The 17339-nt window shown below is 41.4% G+C and overlaps 1 protein-coding gene across 1 annotated transcript in view; it reads right to left on the bottom strand.

The window, feature by feature from the left end:
* Positions 1 to 5529: 5529 nt before the first annotated feature.
* The window catches only part of suclg2 (succinate-CoA ligase GDP-forming beta subunit), an 89360-nt gene continuing 77550 nt past the window's right edge, over positions 5530 to 17339 (bottom strand). Inside the window, exons 10-11 of the mRNA XM_022745158.1 lie at positions 14600 to 14720; positions 5530 to 5917 (exon numbers count right to left, since the gene is read on the bottom strand). Coding sequence (XP_022600879.1) covers positions 5805 to 5917; positions 14600 to 14720 — 234 coding nt within the window. The 3' untranslated portion in view covers positions 5530 to 5804. The remainder of the gene's footprint in view (positions 5918 to 14599; positions 14721 to 17339) is intronic.

Genomic DNA, 17339 nt, shown 5'->3' with positions numbered 1-17339 from the left:
GGTATGAAAGGAAGGAAGGGAGCAGCAATAAGGCACAGTGAGGTGTCATGAAGATGTGACGGATAAAAATGGGAGGAAGGAAGGGAGCAGAATGGCAGAATGAAAGGAAAACATCCTGAATAACAAAAAGGCAGATGAAGGAATGAATGGATGTCTGAATAGAAAGGCAGAAAGAGCAGAGGCATGGCAGGAGGGGAGGGAAGGAGGGAAAGGAAACGCGCCTCTGTTAGCAGTTGCTTTTTCTGATTGAAAAAGCTTCGTTACCTGCTTCCTCTACGGAGAGAGTTAAAAAGTGCGGCGACTGAGAAATGATGCCGAACAGAGGGAAGGGATGAGAGAAATGAGGGACAGCTGAGAACAGTAAATGCATGAAGGAAGCAGGAGCAGAGGAGTGATAAAAGGAAGTGTGGAGAGATGGAAGTGAGGAAGTACGGAAAGTAGGGAAATAGTAAGAAGGTAAAAACCACAGGAAGGAGAGCAGGAGTGAGGGCCTGACAGAGGAAAAATGAAACATAAAGGAGGAAGGATGATGCACAGTTGTTGTTGTTGTCTTTCGGCTACAGTGGATCACCATGGGGATATTTTATTTGGCATAGGTTTTATGCTGTAATGCCCTTCCTGGCGCAAGAAGGATGATGCATTAGTGAACATCCTAAATTTAAACAATGGAAGTATGATGGAGAGATGGGATGAACAGAAGCAGGATGAGGTTTAGGAAAAGGACAAAAGAAGGATAAATGAAGCCAAGAAAGAGAGAGAAAAAGAAAGGATAGATGAACAAAAAAGGAGTAGATTAAAGCAAGACAAAATATGCAAAAGGGACAGAAGAGATAAAAAGTAGCAAATAAGAGAAAAAAGAGAAGGAAGACTGAAAGAAGGAAAAAAATAGCACTAAGGGAGAGATGGGAGGAGGGCGACGATGGAAGAGAGAAAACAGCTCTACTGATAGAAGGATAGATTGATCCAGACAGGACAAACGGCGGTCTGACTGATAGACAGTAAAGCATGATGGGAAGGCTAACAGCTCTCCTGAAAACACCCCAAAAATTCTTTTAGACCAAACTTATGTGGTCAAACTTTGCACTTGAAACTAAAAGAGACCCTCAGATTTTATTGATTGTGAGAGCAGCGGAGTCGGAGGCTGACAACAAGAGATTGTCATGGAAAGAGGAAGATTCAGGAGGCGTGTTTGCTTATTGCAACTTTTTAAATCTGCCTCCACTTCGCTCAATTTCTGGAGACAGCCAAGGTAATTCAAATCGATTCTAAGTCCTTCAATTACAGACACACTGACAACAGTTTGGAGAGAGGGAAATGGATTTTTCATGCTCATCTGCGAGCCAAGGCCAAAGCTGAGGACCGCAACAGCAGCGCGGTAACAAAGCACAGCGCTCTGACAGCCTCGGCTCCTCCTTCACTCTTGACGTTTTTACTCTCTCCCGCACTGTGTTGCTTTTCCTCCTTAACACCTGTCGACAACTATTTTCTATGATTTCAGGCTGGTGGTATGACAATAACGGCGGTGGACAGGAGAAGCTGGATCCGCTCTCTCCTTTTAGATTTCTGTGAATGAGAGGAACAAAACAAACACGCTTCCTTTCCGTGTTTGTTTGGTCCCTTGGGGGAGGAATATGTTTGCTGTCTTTATATTAGAACTTCTGCATGAGCACATGTTCATACTGTACACAAAGATAGACACTGCACTCTCACACACACACACACACACACACACACACACACACACACACACACACACACACACACACACACACACACACACACACACACAAACTCTCGTGGCCCTTATCAGTCCGCCAACTGCTCGACAGATGCACAGGCAGAAAATTGTAAATATTGAGCAACTCCTTGTCCCTGAAAGATGAAGTACAATAGCCACAGGCAATTCATGCCGCTATTGCTTTTTTTTATGAACTAATATGTTCATAGTTGTTGCTTCCAAATTACTCAATAAATATCCAATACTTCCTGAGAGATGGCCTTGACCCTGTTGTCTGAAAGAATGCTTTTCACCAGCAGCGGCTCTCCCAACACACTTTAACACTGAAGGCAGCTTCATAAAGTGGCAATTACCGTTTTGACATCAATTCAGAAGCACATAAAAAAAACTGCCGTGTTTTTTTGCGAAAGCAAAATGGACAATTACAGAGACAAATAAAGTGAAGCACCAAGGGTGAAAAGGAAAAGTCCCCCGCCATAGTAATTCAGCTTAATTAAAGGAGCAGCTCGCCCCAAAGGGTCGTTTAAAACAGCACTCCCTTTCTCTCACCTCCAGAGGTATTAGCTGAGTTAAAAGCAGCGGGCCACATGATAGGAGTCTTCAGGCTGACCTCCAAAGCTTCTTTCCCCCTCATCTATATTTATATGAAGAAGCGACACTAATTTTGCCCAGTAAATCAGTGTGCACATTTTATTGTGACCTCCAGCTTGACACTGAATTAAACAATATCAGGGCCCGAGAAGCCCGCTTTAACAAGCCTTAAATTCCTCCGTCCAATCCATCAGCGGGGATATTTCTGACACACGGAGGGAAGAGCATGAAATAAGGCAATTATTGAACCCTTCAGCCCATTTCTACGGCTTGGCTGGCTGGCACGCTGCAGCACAGAGACACAGACCTCTGAGTTTGTGTCTGGAGATGACTCTTGTCGATAGGGACGCTGGAAATTAATATGTTACAAATAAATTATAGTAGTTAGCAAACAATTTCACTTGGTATCTCTTTCTCTACTTCGTGTCAAGGTTGGCAGCAGCATGTCACTTCTAGCTATATGACAAACAAGCACATGTAGCGACCACAGCAATCAGCAGATGGTGTGTCTGGAGTCCCCTTGACTTTGTCCAACAAAAAAACAAGTCACCAGTGTTTGAGAGACGAGCTCCGGTTTGACACAGAGACTCAGTTTTCTCTGAGTGTTCCTCTCTGGTGCTCACAGGAGGGGAGGAAAAAAACTGTGCTATGCGTGTGTGTCTTTCATGGAGGTGGCAGTGGATCCTGTGTGTCTGGGCGTGCTCTCAGATTGCCTGACAGATAATCCATCACGCAGTCAGTGTGTCTGACAGGAAGAGGTCTCAGTCAACTCTTTGTCTCTCTGTGCGGCTCGTATAGGGCCTATGAAGGACAGTCGCTCCTCTCAAGTCTCCCTTGGGACGACAAACACTTGAGTTTCATTTGAATACTGAAGGTGGGTGATTTGAGGAGTTCGAGTCTGTGAGTGAACCGGTCAGCAGACGAAGAGCAAATCACTGAGGGAAATAGTGTGAACAATATAATATGCTGTGTGGTATACTTCTGAATTTTGTGTGTACCTGAACGAGTTCTCTGAGCTCTTGTTTTTACACTACTGCAGATGAATCCAAATCAGTGTATTAATTAATACAATGCATCGAAAAATTGTGTCACTTTGTTCTTGCGTAACCTTTGAGTAAAAAGTTCTTAAGCCACCAAAAACTGGCTGTTGACATCAGGTGTTTAAGACAAAATCTGTTTTCTTGACACTGAAACTGAATGTCATTTTACAGATCAAAAGCCAGTCATCCATAACGTAGTGATGTGTGTAAGTGTTAAGTAATGAGGGTGAGTGTATGTATTAATGATGATCTCTCTTAAGTTTAAGTGTCCCTTTGGTCGAGTTGAGCTGCAGCGATTAGTCGAATAATTGATCAGTCGACAGGAAATCAGAAATAGTTAAGCATTTGATGTTTGCAGCTTCTCGGATGAGAATTCGCTGCTCTGTTGTAAAATAAAAGTCTGTTACAACAATCCTTGTGTTTTACTTACATTTTTAAAACCTACTGTATAATTTTAACAAACTGAATTTCATTGTATATTGGACATCTCACATTTTTCTGTTTTTCAGTTTTCTGATGATTTATAGATTAAACACTTAATTGAGAAAAAAAACGGTCAACTCATCAAATATGAAAATAATGGTTAGCTGCAGCTGTACAGAATTATCCACCAATGGTTGCACACTGTGTTTTGTAAATTTTCTTTTTAGTTAGTGACCATGACCTTTAACTGATTCTGTAACTGATTAGACTTTGTTTGGTCACATTATCTTTATACATCACCTTAGTCTGGAAGGAGGAAATTATTATCACATAATGTAATTGTTATTTTCCTAATTTTCTCATAATTTATCAACAAAACAATTAACTGAAAAACAAACATTATAATTGTTAGTTAGAGCCTTAGTTTGAAACTAAAATCTTGGACTATGCTATTTTCAACCAAACATAAGTTCTCATTAGTTCTCGGAGTAATGTTGACAAAGATGACACAAATTACTTGGAATAAGCAATTACTGTATATTCAAAGTTTACCTCATGGCTGGACTGTGTTTTCTTTTGCTCAGGTAGTCAACAGTCTGGGCTCAAAGGCACACAACTATACAAACTGTTGAGGGTCTGCTTTTCCCCACTGACGTTACATTTATTCTGCAAATTTACTCTCTCCAGTGGAACCAGTGCAGTGACTGAGTGTTTATTTCCATCTGTCTTTTCCTCCAGGAAACTAATGTGATCAAATAAACACAAAACTTGTCTTGAAATGTTTCCTTTTAATCTCTCAAATTATATACACAGTTTTTTCACTGTAACCAAGATTTCCTGTCAATATACATTCATGACAATAAAAAAAGTAATATTATATTTTTTTTATTTTGTCCCCTCAACACCTCTGTATGAAACTATTGCTACTGTTGGACTGCAAGAGTTGCCAAGACAGTTTACAAATCCCTTTAGCCTTCATGAAATAGGCACAGATTGATGCAGTTAACACTGTATATCATAGAGTGAAGTAGCACTTTACAAATAAGACATGATGTACAAAATTCACAGCATGGGTACTTCATCCATCTCATGTGACACAGATAAGGCCTTGGATCGATTAGTAGACGTGAACCAACTTGGACAGTAAATTAAAAAAAAAAAAAGCAAACAAAACAGGTATATGTGAGTTAACTGCTGCCATTCATTTCAGCTAAGTGCCATCAAATGATTTCATAACTCATCAACAGTCGAACTCTACCTTTGAAGTGCCTTATGGCAAGGCTGGAGGTGAAAATGGATAAATCCTCTCTTAATTCATATTCTGTGCAAACGGCATAATATGCAGAGAGAAAGCCACGTCTTTCACCTTGGAATGGAATGCACAAAGTGTTGGGCCCTGTCTAATCTCCGAAAGAGGCCACTAGAGCTTTATCATTAGATGACTAGATTATTTTCACTTCCATTATGTAAAATAATAATGAACATGAACATCACAGAGTGATTTATCCCAATTGAAACACATGTAATTGAGAAAGAATTATGAATGAAGCAGCTGATCTGCACTGTGCACGCACCAGGGCGCACACAACACTCTTATGCACACACATCTTTACTGAGTCACACACACATCACACAACACACACCACAAAAGGATTCACTACACACACACACTACACACACACACATCACACACACACACACCACACACACATACTGCTCCTAGCTGGATATCACACACACACACACACACACACACAGATGAGTGTAAAAGTTGAATTATATAAGGCGTTGAGGTGATGGACCACCTCAAAACCTGTGGTATGAATATTTAGTTGGCAATGAATTCATGATTTGGACACTAGTGTTAAAACAAAAACAGTGAGAGCCATGAGAGCAAAGGCTTGAAGTTGTGGAGTTCTGAATGTGTGACGGAGATGACGGTCTGAGGCAGTAATGAATGTTAATGATGGGTGGACGGGTGAAGAGTGTAGTGAGGTTACACTGTGGGTTTTCTATTTCTTGATGGCGGCCACCGCTTTCTTGGCGGCGTCATCCAGGTTTTCTGCTGCTGTGATGGGCAGGCCGCTCTCCGTCAGGATCCTCTTGGCCTCGTGGACGTTGGTGCCTAACAGACAGAGGAGAACGCTGTTACAACAGGTAACAACAGAAATGACAAAAAACTGGCTTAACAAGGTTGAACCTGATCCCCCATCTGCACCGATGTTAAAAACCACGCTGTGTGAAAGACGAAGAGCTCCTTCGGAGGAATCACTCCACACTCATGACAGATGGATGGAGTTATGGGTGAGTGGTGGCAAATTCAACTGCTCGTCCAAACGCAGCTTTGTCTGTGAACTACATCAGCGAGGCAAAAGGGCAATTTGTGAGCAGTGTTTATGTGTGTGTGTGTCTGTGTGTGTGTGTCTGTGTGTGCGTGTGTGTGTGTCTGTGTGTGTGTGTGCTCCCCTGGCTGCAGAGGTCAGGGGTAGCAGGTGCTGGATGGTATGGAGGTGCCCATGGCCCGATAGGCCCGCAACCAAGCAGAGAGAGAGAGAGAGAGAGAGAGAGTGAGAGAGAGACAGAGAGAGCGAGAGAGAGAGAGAGAGTGAGAGAGAGAGAGAGAGAGAGAGACAGAGAGAGCGAGAGAGAGAGAGAGACCCGCAGACACTATGCACAACCCTGAGGCTCTACAAAGTGAACTGGCTGCCTCCCAGCGCTGCACACTGCGCAGCCAAACACAAGCCTGACAAGCCTGTCACAACACAGGGCAGGGGGCGCCGCACTGGACGGAAGGACACACAGAGCGAGGGGAGAGTGAATGAGAAGGAAGAGAGACAGCAACAGAGCAAAAGGTCAAATGAAGTAGAATCGTCTCCTCGCTGCAGCAAAGAAACAGCTAAAACCAGCGTTTGTGGCATTTACTGATTTCACACATGAATATGGAGTAAAAGAAAAAGCCATTTACAGAATCTGTCTGATCTGGTATCAGAAATCCTTCTCTCTGTTGGGTGTGAGGACTTTCATTTGTTTTTATTTTTTCATTCTTTTTAAAGTTTTTACCATATGCCACTGAAAAACTTTGTGCCAAGTGTAAAACTGAAACCACTTTTCTTTTGTCGTAGAAAAATCCAGTAAAAAAAAAACCAAACAAACAAACTATAATCTACTTCGAAATGAGTCGATCAACACAAATTTAACTGGAAACATTTTACATTTTATGATTTTTTAAAGCAAAAATCACTGGTTCACACAGATTTCTGGTTTCTGAAGTGTTGGCTGAACCAAACAATACAACTGAAAAAGTCACCACAGGTTCTGGAAACTTGTGACAGGCACTTTTTCACAATGTCTAGACATTTTCTGTAACTAATCAACTGATTGATCAAAAATGAAAATTAGCATTACTGTATGTATGTATTTAAAAATATGTAATGTGATTGCCACACTCACTCTGATCAAATGTGTTAAATGTTTGGAGGTGTGAATGTGTGTGTGTGTGTGTGTCAGTGCTTAGACGCTTACAAGTTGACCTTAGCTCTTCTCGCTGGCGTGTAATTAAGCCTGCGTGATATGTGAATTCTCCGGAGGCCAGGCCACCCTGATCAATAGACCCTTCATGAGGAATTCTATTACCAGCGCCACTTAACGCCTAATATTTCATCTCTTTTGTCCAGCCAGATAATAAGTCATTCCAAACACATTTCTGCAGGCTCACACTCCAAACAATCAATTCTGCAATGTAATTAATTAGAATAAGAGCAGGAAGAGACCTTCCTCTGGCACATAGACTGGGGATAGTGTGTCTGTAGTCATTTTCTCATTAGATACCATAGAATATTTTGTGTGTGTGTGTGTGTGTGTGTGTGTGTGTCCATACACAAATTTATAGTCTCAACTGACAATGGTGTTGCTCAAAGTGAGGAGACAGGGATGGTACTATATGTGTTACATTCTACAGGCTGACCTATGAACTTCATTGGGATTTACAGATCCATATTATCATACTGACAAGTTTATCTGTCGGATGATTACAACAAAGTTGCGACACAACAAACCTGAAACAGATGAAACTCTGGGGGAGGCAGCCACATGTGACCACAGCAAATACATAATGCAAGAGATATTCTCAAAAGACAAATATGCCTATGGAAAGTGTATATAGCTCTGAAACAAAATAAACAACACATGCAGTTTGGCTATTTTTTCATTCCATAAATATTCATGAGCAGGTATTGTGTGTGCGGCTCTGTTTATACATTGCTGCATCTGTGGTACCTGTGTTATCCATGTAATGTGTGGGGAGGGAATCACACATCTGTGGGAGTGCAAAAGAAGAGACATGCATTTATGTGGGTCTCTTTCTGCTTATGGTCAAGTGTGTGTGTGTGTGTGTGTGTGTGTGTGTGTGTGTGTGTGTGTGTGTGTGTGTGTGTGTGTGAGCTGACTGCAGTTCCACTGTGAGCGGTAGGGAGCACTAATAGCTCACAGCAGCACGAGTGCGGACAGAGCCCAGCTGGATACAACACCACCAGGTGTGTGTGAATGTGTGTGTGTGTGTTAGTGTGTGTGGAGTATGCTAAGTATATGTGTGTGTTCACCTGCAGCCACTAGGTGCTGCCAGAGACCTACTCACAGCCTGGATAGGGGCATACGGTATAAAGTACAAGGCATGCACACATGAAAGGCACACACACCAACAGAACTTTTATTTTGAAGAGAAATTCCATATGATTAACTTTAAAAAGTGGCATGAAAAAGGTGTAAACATAACATTTTCAGATTTTTACTGTTCCATAGCCCAAACTGATCACTTCTCCAGGGCTGGATGTGGTTACTCATCAGTAGCATTGAGCATGTGAAATCTCTGGATTTCATAACTTGCTGCTCCGATCTTTGTTTTCTAACAAGTGTCTATTGGATTTTCATGTCAGTCCCAGTCCACATCAACACCATTTTCCCACAGCTCTGAAAGCTGTCCAAACCGCTGAACGACAGATCAACTGACCGGCCTTACAAGACAGCTCAGCGACAAGGCTTTAAACACACTGTTCCAGCCAGAACAACAAAGGACCAAGCAGCGCTCAGTATTTTGCCTTGTGATATATTGCCACTTCACAACACATTTCCTGTTGGATCTCTGCTCTAATTAGCAAGCGTACTTGTGACTATTGTGAAAATGTCACTTTAATGTGAGTCAATTGCAGGCCACCATATTTCAACAGGATAATAAGGCTTGGGGCGGTGCCAAACAGTTGTGCTGGAGGGATTCTGTTGATGCTGCAGTTCCTAAAATTGTGACTAATTCTGCCTGCACACGCTCTGTTTACTGAAGATAAGATCTGATGAGATAAGACCCACAGAGTGACTATAGTTCTAATCGTTCCCTATAAGAAAGTGTGTGTTCTTCTACTGTAGAAGGTAAAGATCTGAAACGAAAGGATGTAAAAGCTTGATAATGTATCTACAGCTGTTTATACATTAGTTCGGTGCTGTGTCAGGTCGATGGGTTCACCCTGAACCTTGTTTTCTTGCATGAATTAAAGTGACGTGTAATTTTCAAAAGAAGAAATGAAACCATCTTCCTTCTACAGATAAAAAGCTGAATTTAAAAGCAATAAAACACATCCTTGCACAATTCGATCCACTCTTTTCTTACTTTACTTTTTCTAATATGACCAGCAGCTAAAGGTGGCTAATGTTAGCAAACTTTATCTTCGCTTTGCTGACATGGAGACTCTTCTCTACTTGTTACATGTATGTTTGAGTATTTACCTCTGGCCTTTTTCACAGCAGACATTTTGACCTGTCACAGGCAGAAAAGCACAGCTGTTACTAATAACGTTAACAATGGCTTTGTGCTGTTCAAATGGCCCAGTAAGTTATGACAGTGTGACAGCGAGCCAGCACGAACAATAATTGAGTCAACATTAATTCAATTATTTACACCTCTGCTTTCCCCACTGTGATGTGTCAAAATTTCTTGTGTGTAAAGGGCCCATTGTCCTTGTCACTTCTGGCCACAGTGGCTGGTGCTCCAAAAAAAGTTACACAGCCTTGAGTTAAGCACCTGTGCGAGAGTCGAGTATTGGGCACTTTCTAAAGAGCTTAATATTTGTGTCAATGTAGTGACAAATTGTTTTTTTTTTTTTTTTTGGTGGTAGATTATGGCAGTGAGGCAGCTCATGAGGTTACTTAGTAAAGCTAGTTTGAAATAGATGATTGAGAATCCTCATGTATCTGAACCATTTGCTCAGGCTTTATGGGAGGCCTTCAGGCTGATTACTGGTACTCTCCTTGTTCTTGATACCAGCGCAGACACCAGACTAATCTGATAGCAGACGTATTAGTGGATGTAGAGTGGATGTTTACAGGCAGCTGATATATGTAAAAAATAAATATAATTCCAAACAGTCCATAACACCACTTCATATTAAAGAAGACAGACGTTACAGACAACACCAGTGGTTTGGTGTCTTGCTATCCCTGTTACCTCAAATAATTGGTGTAAAAAAAAATGGCACCACACTCGCTCTGACTGTGGTTGTTAGTCCTCACAATAATCAGCATCAAACAGTGAGACTTTTTTCCTTCATAGCCAAAAATGGATCAGCCCTGCTCCTCCCTCCTGCGTCCGGTGTGTGGAACATCAAATGCATCTCATTTGAACGCAGAGCGGGATACCTCCTGAACTGTGCAGATGTTTTCTTTCCTTTGATGGGTTAGCCAGTCTATTAACAAGAGTTTTCATGTTTCTTATGTTGTCTAGACTGTTGTTTAACAGAGACACCCAGTATAGCTAAGTATATTAGATTTAAAGAGCATCACCGACACCGACAGTTTATAAGATTCATCTAGTTATTTAGTTTTCCATTCATGTTGACTGTGATAAAGAAACTCCTTGTAGTAACAAATCACATCACTGCTTTCTGAGGGTTCATTCTCTGAGTCATAAACGCTACAGAAACTTGATGTTCTCGTCAAAATCTGGAATCAAAATCTAGAGTCAAATTCAGACCGTGTATGTGTAATTTTATATATCTGTGTGTGTGTGTTTGTGTGTGTGTGGCTGCAGCAGCTATTTAAGCTATAATAACACTGTCAGAGCTGAAGGAGGCATCTCAACCCAACTAAAGGACCTCACGTCTCTTTTTAATCAAATGGGAGAAAAAAATGGCCAGATTTCCTTTTAAAGAGAAAACAGCCCCCACTGGTTGACAGACAGTTGTGAAATGGCTCAGTAAATCAATAGGCCGGGGAACAGAGTTAAGCGAAAGCGGTCACCTTTTTCCGTGGACCCTGAGGGCTATTTAAGGGGGATTTTTTCCTTAGTGGCAGACACAAAACAATACAGTAAGTCCATGTTCACACTGCGGCAAAAGGGGGCAGTACAGTACTTCCTCAGGTATCTCTTCTTCTGATATCTTAAATGAAGTACAAAGGTCTGTACTTCCTGTCTGTGCTGAATCTGTGGCAAGAATTTGCAATGGATGAGGATGAGCGCTAATTCTGAAGCTCACGAGCGCGGCATATTTTAGCTAGGATCGCTATCAGCCCACAGCCAACACTCTCGATGCGAACCCGATCGACTAATTCAACCCTATCAGCATCTTGACCACATGGCCCTTGTCATCCACATATGGGAATACATAGCTTTCCACCAATGCAATCAGCCCAGGCCTTTGACAAGAGGCTTCCCAATTAAAAGTGTGCCAGTTAATCCATCCTGATCCTGTTGAAGAGCGCTGGGCCGTTCTCACTGCCCTGCGGTCAGCCTAGCAAGCTGAGCTGATTGATTCTGAACCAATCTTCTCCAAAAGACTGCAGCCCAGGATGTAATGACCCACAGCGAAAGCTTGGATTAGGCCCGGGCCAGGAAAACGTGGTTGGACCAACCACCAGCAGTGACCTTCTGGACTCACCCTTTTTGGGAGTCAGGTTGAATTACATGGCGTAGTATGAGAAATGAGAAACTAATTAAGGGTCTGTTTTGATTGCCAATGTAGTCGCTTCTACAGCGACACATTTCAGCGGCTGTGCTAGCTACAAGCCGCAAGGCACATTTCAATGTAGTGCAAGTTCAGCTGTGCGCTCCATCAGCAACAGTGGGATTTGGGTTTATGCCACACACAAACAAACACACACACACACACACACACACCCTTGTTAAAGCTGGATTTTTGGTTCAGGTGTGAAATTATTTCTGACAAAACACACTGTGAACAAATTTTTTTAAAGAGGAATAGTGAAAACAACATCACACATTCTTAAAGGTGTTGATCACTGTCAAATCATTAGCAGGTGCACGCACTTCTATAAATCTTTGCTGGTGCCGGGTAACAGCTACACAAATAAATAACAGAAGCCCCATACTGCTAACTTGTTTTCAGTTCTTCTTTAATTCTGCACTGACTTTTTACAGCCTTGATACTGAAACTACTGAACATTTTAGAGTTCCAGTATGCCCATGATGTTCAATATTTAATATTCACAAATATGTGCATATATTCAATATCCATATGTTGAATATATTAGACTGCATACCACGCCATTAAGACTTGCTACTCGTGCACTTTATTACATTTTCATTTTCAACCAATCTCACCTTATGTTAAATCCTGATTATGTATGTTTCCTATTATTTTAAAATCTAATGAGTTAACATACAATCTATTTCCTTTGAAATGTATGTCCTATTTTGTGAGAGCGAATACTTGTTGATTTTTTCCGCTCTAGTTTTTCAGATAAAAATTCTTCTGAGCATATTTTCATTCAATCGTTTCAATATTTGCATTTATTTATGTTCTGGTATTGTAATGTGGATTTTGGATTTATATGCATTGTGTGATCACCCAGTAGTGAGATCATCAGCCATCTTGTAATCAATATAATATGAAATAGTTATATTGAAAATTTCCCAGTTTACGTCATCACAGTTATCCATATATCTATACAAGGTGGTTCACAGCATCACCTCGAGCTGAGGAAGACCATTTGTGGTTGAATGTTGTCAAGTCTGGCAGAATTAAAGAACTTTGAACAAGACATCAGTGTGCGGGGACTTTTTTTTTTTTTGGATGTTGATCCCTGCCCCAATTTGGTGCCTGACCTTTACTTAATTAATCTGTGTATGAGTGTATGTGTTAACAGGACTAGGACGAGGACAAAACCATCAGATATAAATATGACACCTAAACATTTCCGACCCTATTGTGCTCTAAACAGACATGTCCATACTGCACTACAGTACCTCTGTGCACAGTTGCGCTCTGGAAAGAGCTTACACGCCCTGACCTACAAACCATACTACCAGAGTGCATACAGAATACAGTGCTGAGGGCTGACACACGCACATGTGCACGCACTCTCGCACACACACACACACACACCCTTCTCTATGCTCTGGACACACCACTCAGCAGGATCTTGACAATTAAGCTAACCACCAACTGGCCCCATGCCTCGGGGAGTCACTGCTGGCATCCCACACACACACACACACACACACACACACACACACACACACACACACACATATAACTGAACAGATTTCATTAGCATATACAGGTGAAAGGTGAGCCAATCAGAGCTGTCTCTGCTGTTTTTCTGGCTAGCGCTAATGACGGGTGCGGCAGAATGTGACACGTATGAGAAATGCATCGCTGTTCATGCTGGAACAATGGGCCACAATGAAGATGGATAGGCTCCAGAGAGAACAGCCGCAATAATACAAAGGCTCTAAAGTTTGAAACAAGGTGGGAAAAAGGTGCCTGCTGTTACACAATTACACAGAAGTGGTAATATACTGGATATATTTTTCACTTCAAAACAGTAGATCAACACGGTGGAAACTGTTTTCTAGTCACGTTTACGGTGATCAACAACACGTATGGATCAAAAAGCTTGAGACAGAATCTTTCCTATACAAATTTTGTTTAAATAATCCGCTTATAGTAATCAAATACTCAGCTTACAGTGTTCATTTTGAGTCTTTTCACACATGACAACATATGGAACAAAATTTTAACTGTTATAGCCCACTACTGTTGCATACTGCTCTCTTCTAACTCATTTGTACAAGGTTTTTGGACTGACACAGAGTGTAACAACTGGTAAAGCCTGTCCCTGCCTGCTCTCCCACCATAAGTTCACTTTGTGTGTGTGTGTGTGTGTGTGTGTGTGTGTGTATGCTTGCTGTGAGCACTTGTACGCCCTGCGATATCTTCATGGCCACGGCTCACCGAGTTATTTTACCCTCCTTTCCGCTCCTGCTCTGCTCGTGTTTTGGGACTTTTATAGTTCATAATTATCCTCTTCTCTCTCTCACGGCAGCAGGTGTGTTACGTGAGTGGAGTGTAATGCTTTCACCCTGACCATTCTGATCGATTTGACTCAGAAGTGATCACTATAAGCGGTTTCCACTGTACATTTAGAATTAGATATAACTGGCTACAGTGATAAAGTGGGATCTCTGTATAAAAGGGGCTTCAGCCTCAAGATGTCCATTTCAAAGCAAACAGCCCCTAAAGATGGTGGAGGTGTGACCTTGGTTGCATAGCTTTAAGGCCAGTGTCATTATCCAGCATCATGAAATTCTCATTAAGGTCAAGTGCTTTCAATACAATCTAAATGGAGATCAATGGTCTGTAATTTGGAGAGGGATGATGGACACGCGCGTGTTTTGTGAGTGGGAGTGTCAGCTGGGACCGGCTTACTAAGAGGGTCAGAGAGGCCAACCCTGTATTTCTTTGTGTGTGTGTGCGTTCTGTGAGTGTGTGTGTACGTGCATGAATTGGAGCTGTTTTCCTACCTTCAAGCCTAACCACCAGCGGCACCTTGAGCTCCAGCTCTCGACAGGCCTTGGTGATGCCGTTAGCGATGATCGCACAGTTGACGATCCCACCGAAGATGTTGACTAGGATGGCCTCCACCTGCCACAGAGGAGACAAAGAAATGATTTAACATACTTGTGGCCAAAATGCGAACTCAATAATGATGAGATGGATGTATATTATATAACAGATGTTGCAAAATACAAAAGATGCACATCTGTATTGTCCAAAAACCACTGTGGTGGCTGAACCAAGCTTGTCCAAAGCAAACCACATAGCAGTCAATGTCAATGGCAATTTTTTTTTATTTGAAAATTTACATCAGTTTTGTGTCCAATATAGTCGTAAACACTCTTTACCACATTAGTGCAAAACTAACTGTTTCAAGCCTCACCACCAACTTTGTGTACAGTCGGTCATGCGCCCAGAGGCTATGCACCCTGAGGCGATACAACAGTGTCGCCAAGGAGGCAGAAGAAAGCGATATATTGTTTAAGTTAAGAGGCCAGCAGCAGGTGAAAGAGGCAACACTGGAACCAAATAATAAAGCAATATTTCAGTGGGAAGTGATGAAATGACAAACAACAGAAGCTGCACACCTGGCTGGTTTTCAAACCTTCTGATGTAGCTGAGCAATGTATCTTATTTAGCCTTTAAAACTGATTTACATACCATGTGTGGTTAAAAAAAAAAAAAAAAAAAAAAAAAAAAAAATCAGACTGCCTACTAAAAGAATAAAATACAATCAGGTACACACACAGTGGTCAGCAGATCAAATAGTCAGTTCCCACCCTGCCAGTGACCTTGTAATTCAAATTCACTTGTTATCTTGCCAAGTCCACATTTCCCTAACAGCTATCAAGTACAAACCTTTGAGTTTTGAACATGCTCAGTTGTTCCTCGCCGTCCGTCTTATGTTCACTTTAGCTGCAGTTTCTTTGCAAAAGCTATCTTCAACTTTCTTACAAAATGAGCACGAAACTGATATCACTAAGTAGTGAAGCAAGGCAGCTAGTGTGTGTGTGTGTGTGTGTGACTGTGTGTGTGTGTGATTACACTAACAATCTAGCAGTTGGTAATTACCCTGGCTAGCTCAGTGGAAAAGTAGACTGAGAGCACACAGGATTAATCCTCCATGTTTGTTTATAATCACTGCTAATCTGTTAGCGCCGATTTGGATGAGCAGCTTGTGGGTGTGTGCGTGCCCGTGTGCGTGCCTGTTGTGAATATGTATGTTTTCAGTGTGTGGTAATGATGTTTACAGGGAGAGAAGATCAAGGACTTGGATTGCTATCAGAGCGACAGCCATGGCATTGTCCCTACATGCTATCCAAATTAGCATCTCCTTATAAACAGCAGAGAGTGACATCAGACCAGGAGAGAGCTCGAAAGCAAACACAGATGTAGGCAGCAGCATAAAGACTCCGACGCCATGCGAAGAATTGAGCAAGCTGTTAGGTCAACACGGAGAACTGTTTCATGCTGATTAAGTGTAACATGCAGGGATGTGACCAGGAAAGCAAAAAAAAAAAAAAAAAAAAAAACACCAAAAAATAAAAGACAAGGGGAAAAGACAGTCAAACAGTAGCTGCACACTGCAACGGAACATAAATCAGATGTTCATATGAAAAACTAATGAATCATGGCCTCCAGATTACATAAGTAATAATACATGATGAGATGTTCTGATGAGGTGAAGGAGAATCTTCTTCTATAGCAAGAGACATCATGGCATGTTATCTCACTGCCACTTTGTTATCAAATTATCATCCATTCTATAGCCTTTTGTTGTAATCAGTTTAAACTAGGTTAGGCTCATTTTATCATTCATGGTTACTTGTAATTTAATACACGTACTGTGCTCATTCAAACTAAAAACTCTTAAACAAAACTATGTTTCAAATGTCTTGATACAAGATTTTAAGAAAGTCAAGCATGGTATCATTTTTCATATTATTATTTAGAGAATTAAATCTTGTTTGCTATAAAATAATTATTTTTATTAGTGCATAACTACGTCTAAGATCAATAAAAGAATGGTCAAAATCAAAGCAGTACAAGCTAAGATATCCTGACTTTAAGTTCCTTGTATGGGACAAGCTCCAAAAACACTGGATCCTACATTTCCCACAATACAACACAACAGCATCTTTCATTAGACCGTTCCTGCCTGGTAAATGCTTACATCTTTCAAACTCCATGTACCAAATTTTTAACAATTTATGTTAAAAATCAGAGGTCAGAAACTCAACTTGAGATCACCCTGACCCCATCATTAGTCTGACAAGTAAATTGAGCTTCATGTGTAACAATTAATGTAATGTCCCTTATTTTAAAGTGGCTATTAATAGGAGAAGTCGAGCCTCAAGGTATCCATGTTGTTCATCACTGCCTCTAGGACTGATACAACACTATTGATGGGATGTTGCTTCCAACACACACTCACCACACACTGATGTGCACAAGCTGCAAGTGTTGACCGGCAAACCAAGTGGACATAACCGTGGGTGATCAGAGCCTCCAGCTGTACAGTTCTACTCCAGAAAATTGTGCAGATGAAAAAAAAAAAGCTACATTCAGACTTTCTAAAGAGAGTACATGTGTGAAAATTGGCAGACAAAGAAAGAGGTGTGAAATGAGGCTGGCTTGCTGGTTCTCAAACCTCAGACGTATATGAAACAGTTCTTCTGTTACCCCGTTAGGTGTGAACTGCAGTTC

This window comes from Seriola dumerili, unplaced genomic scaffold (genome assembly GCF_002260705.1).
Source record: "Seriola dumerili isolate Sdu_G_001 unplaced genomic scaffold, Sdu_1.0 BDQW01000088.1, whole genome shotgun sequence".
NCBI classification, from domain to species: Eukaryota; Metazoa; Chordata; class Actinopteri; order Carangiformes; family Carangidae; genus Seriola; species Seriola dumerili.
The sequence above is the reverse complement of the archived record's forward strand: the minus strand, read 5'-3'. Positions and strand labels throughout refer to the sequence as shown.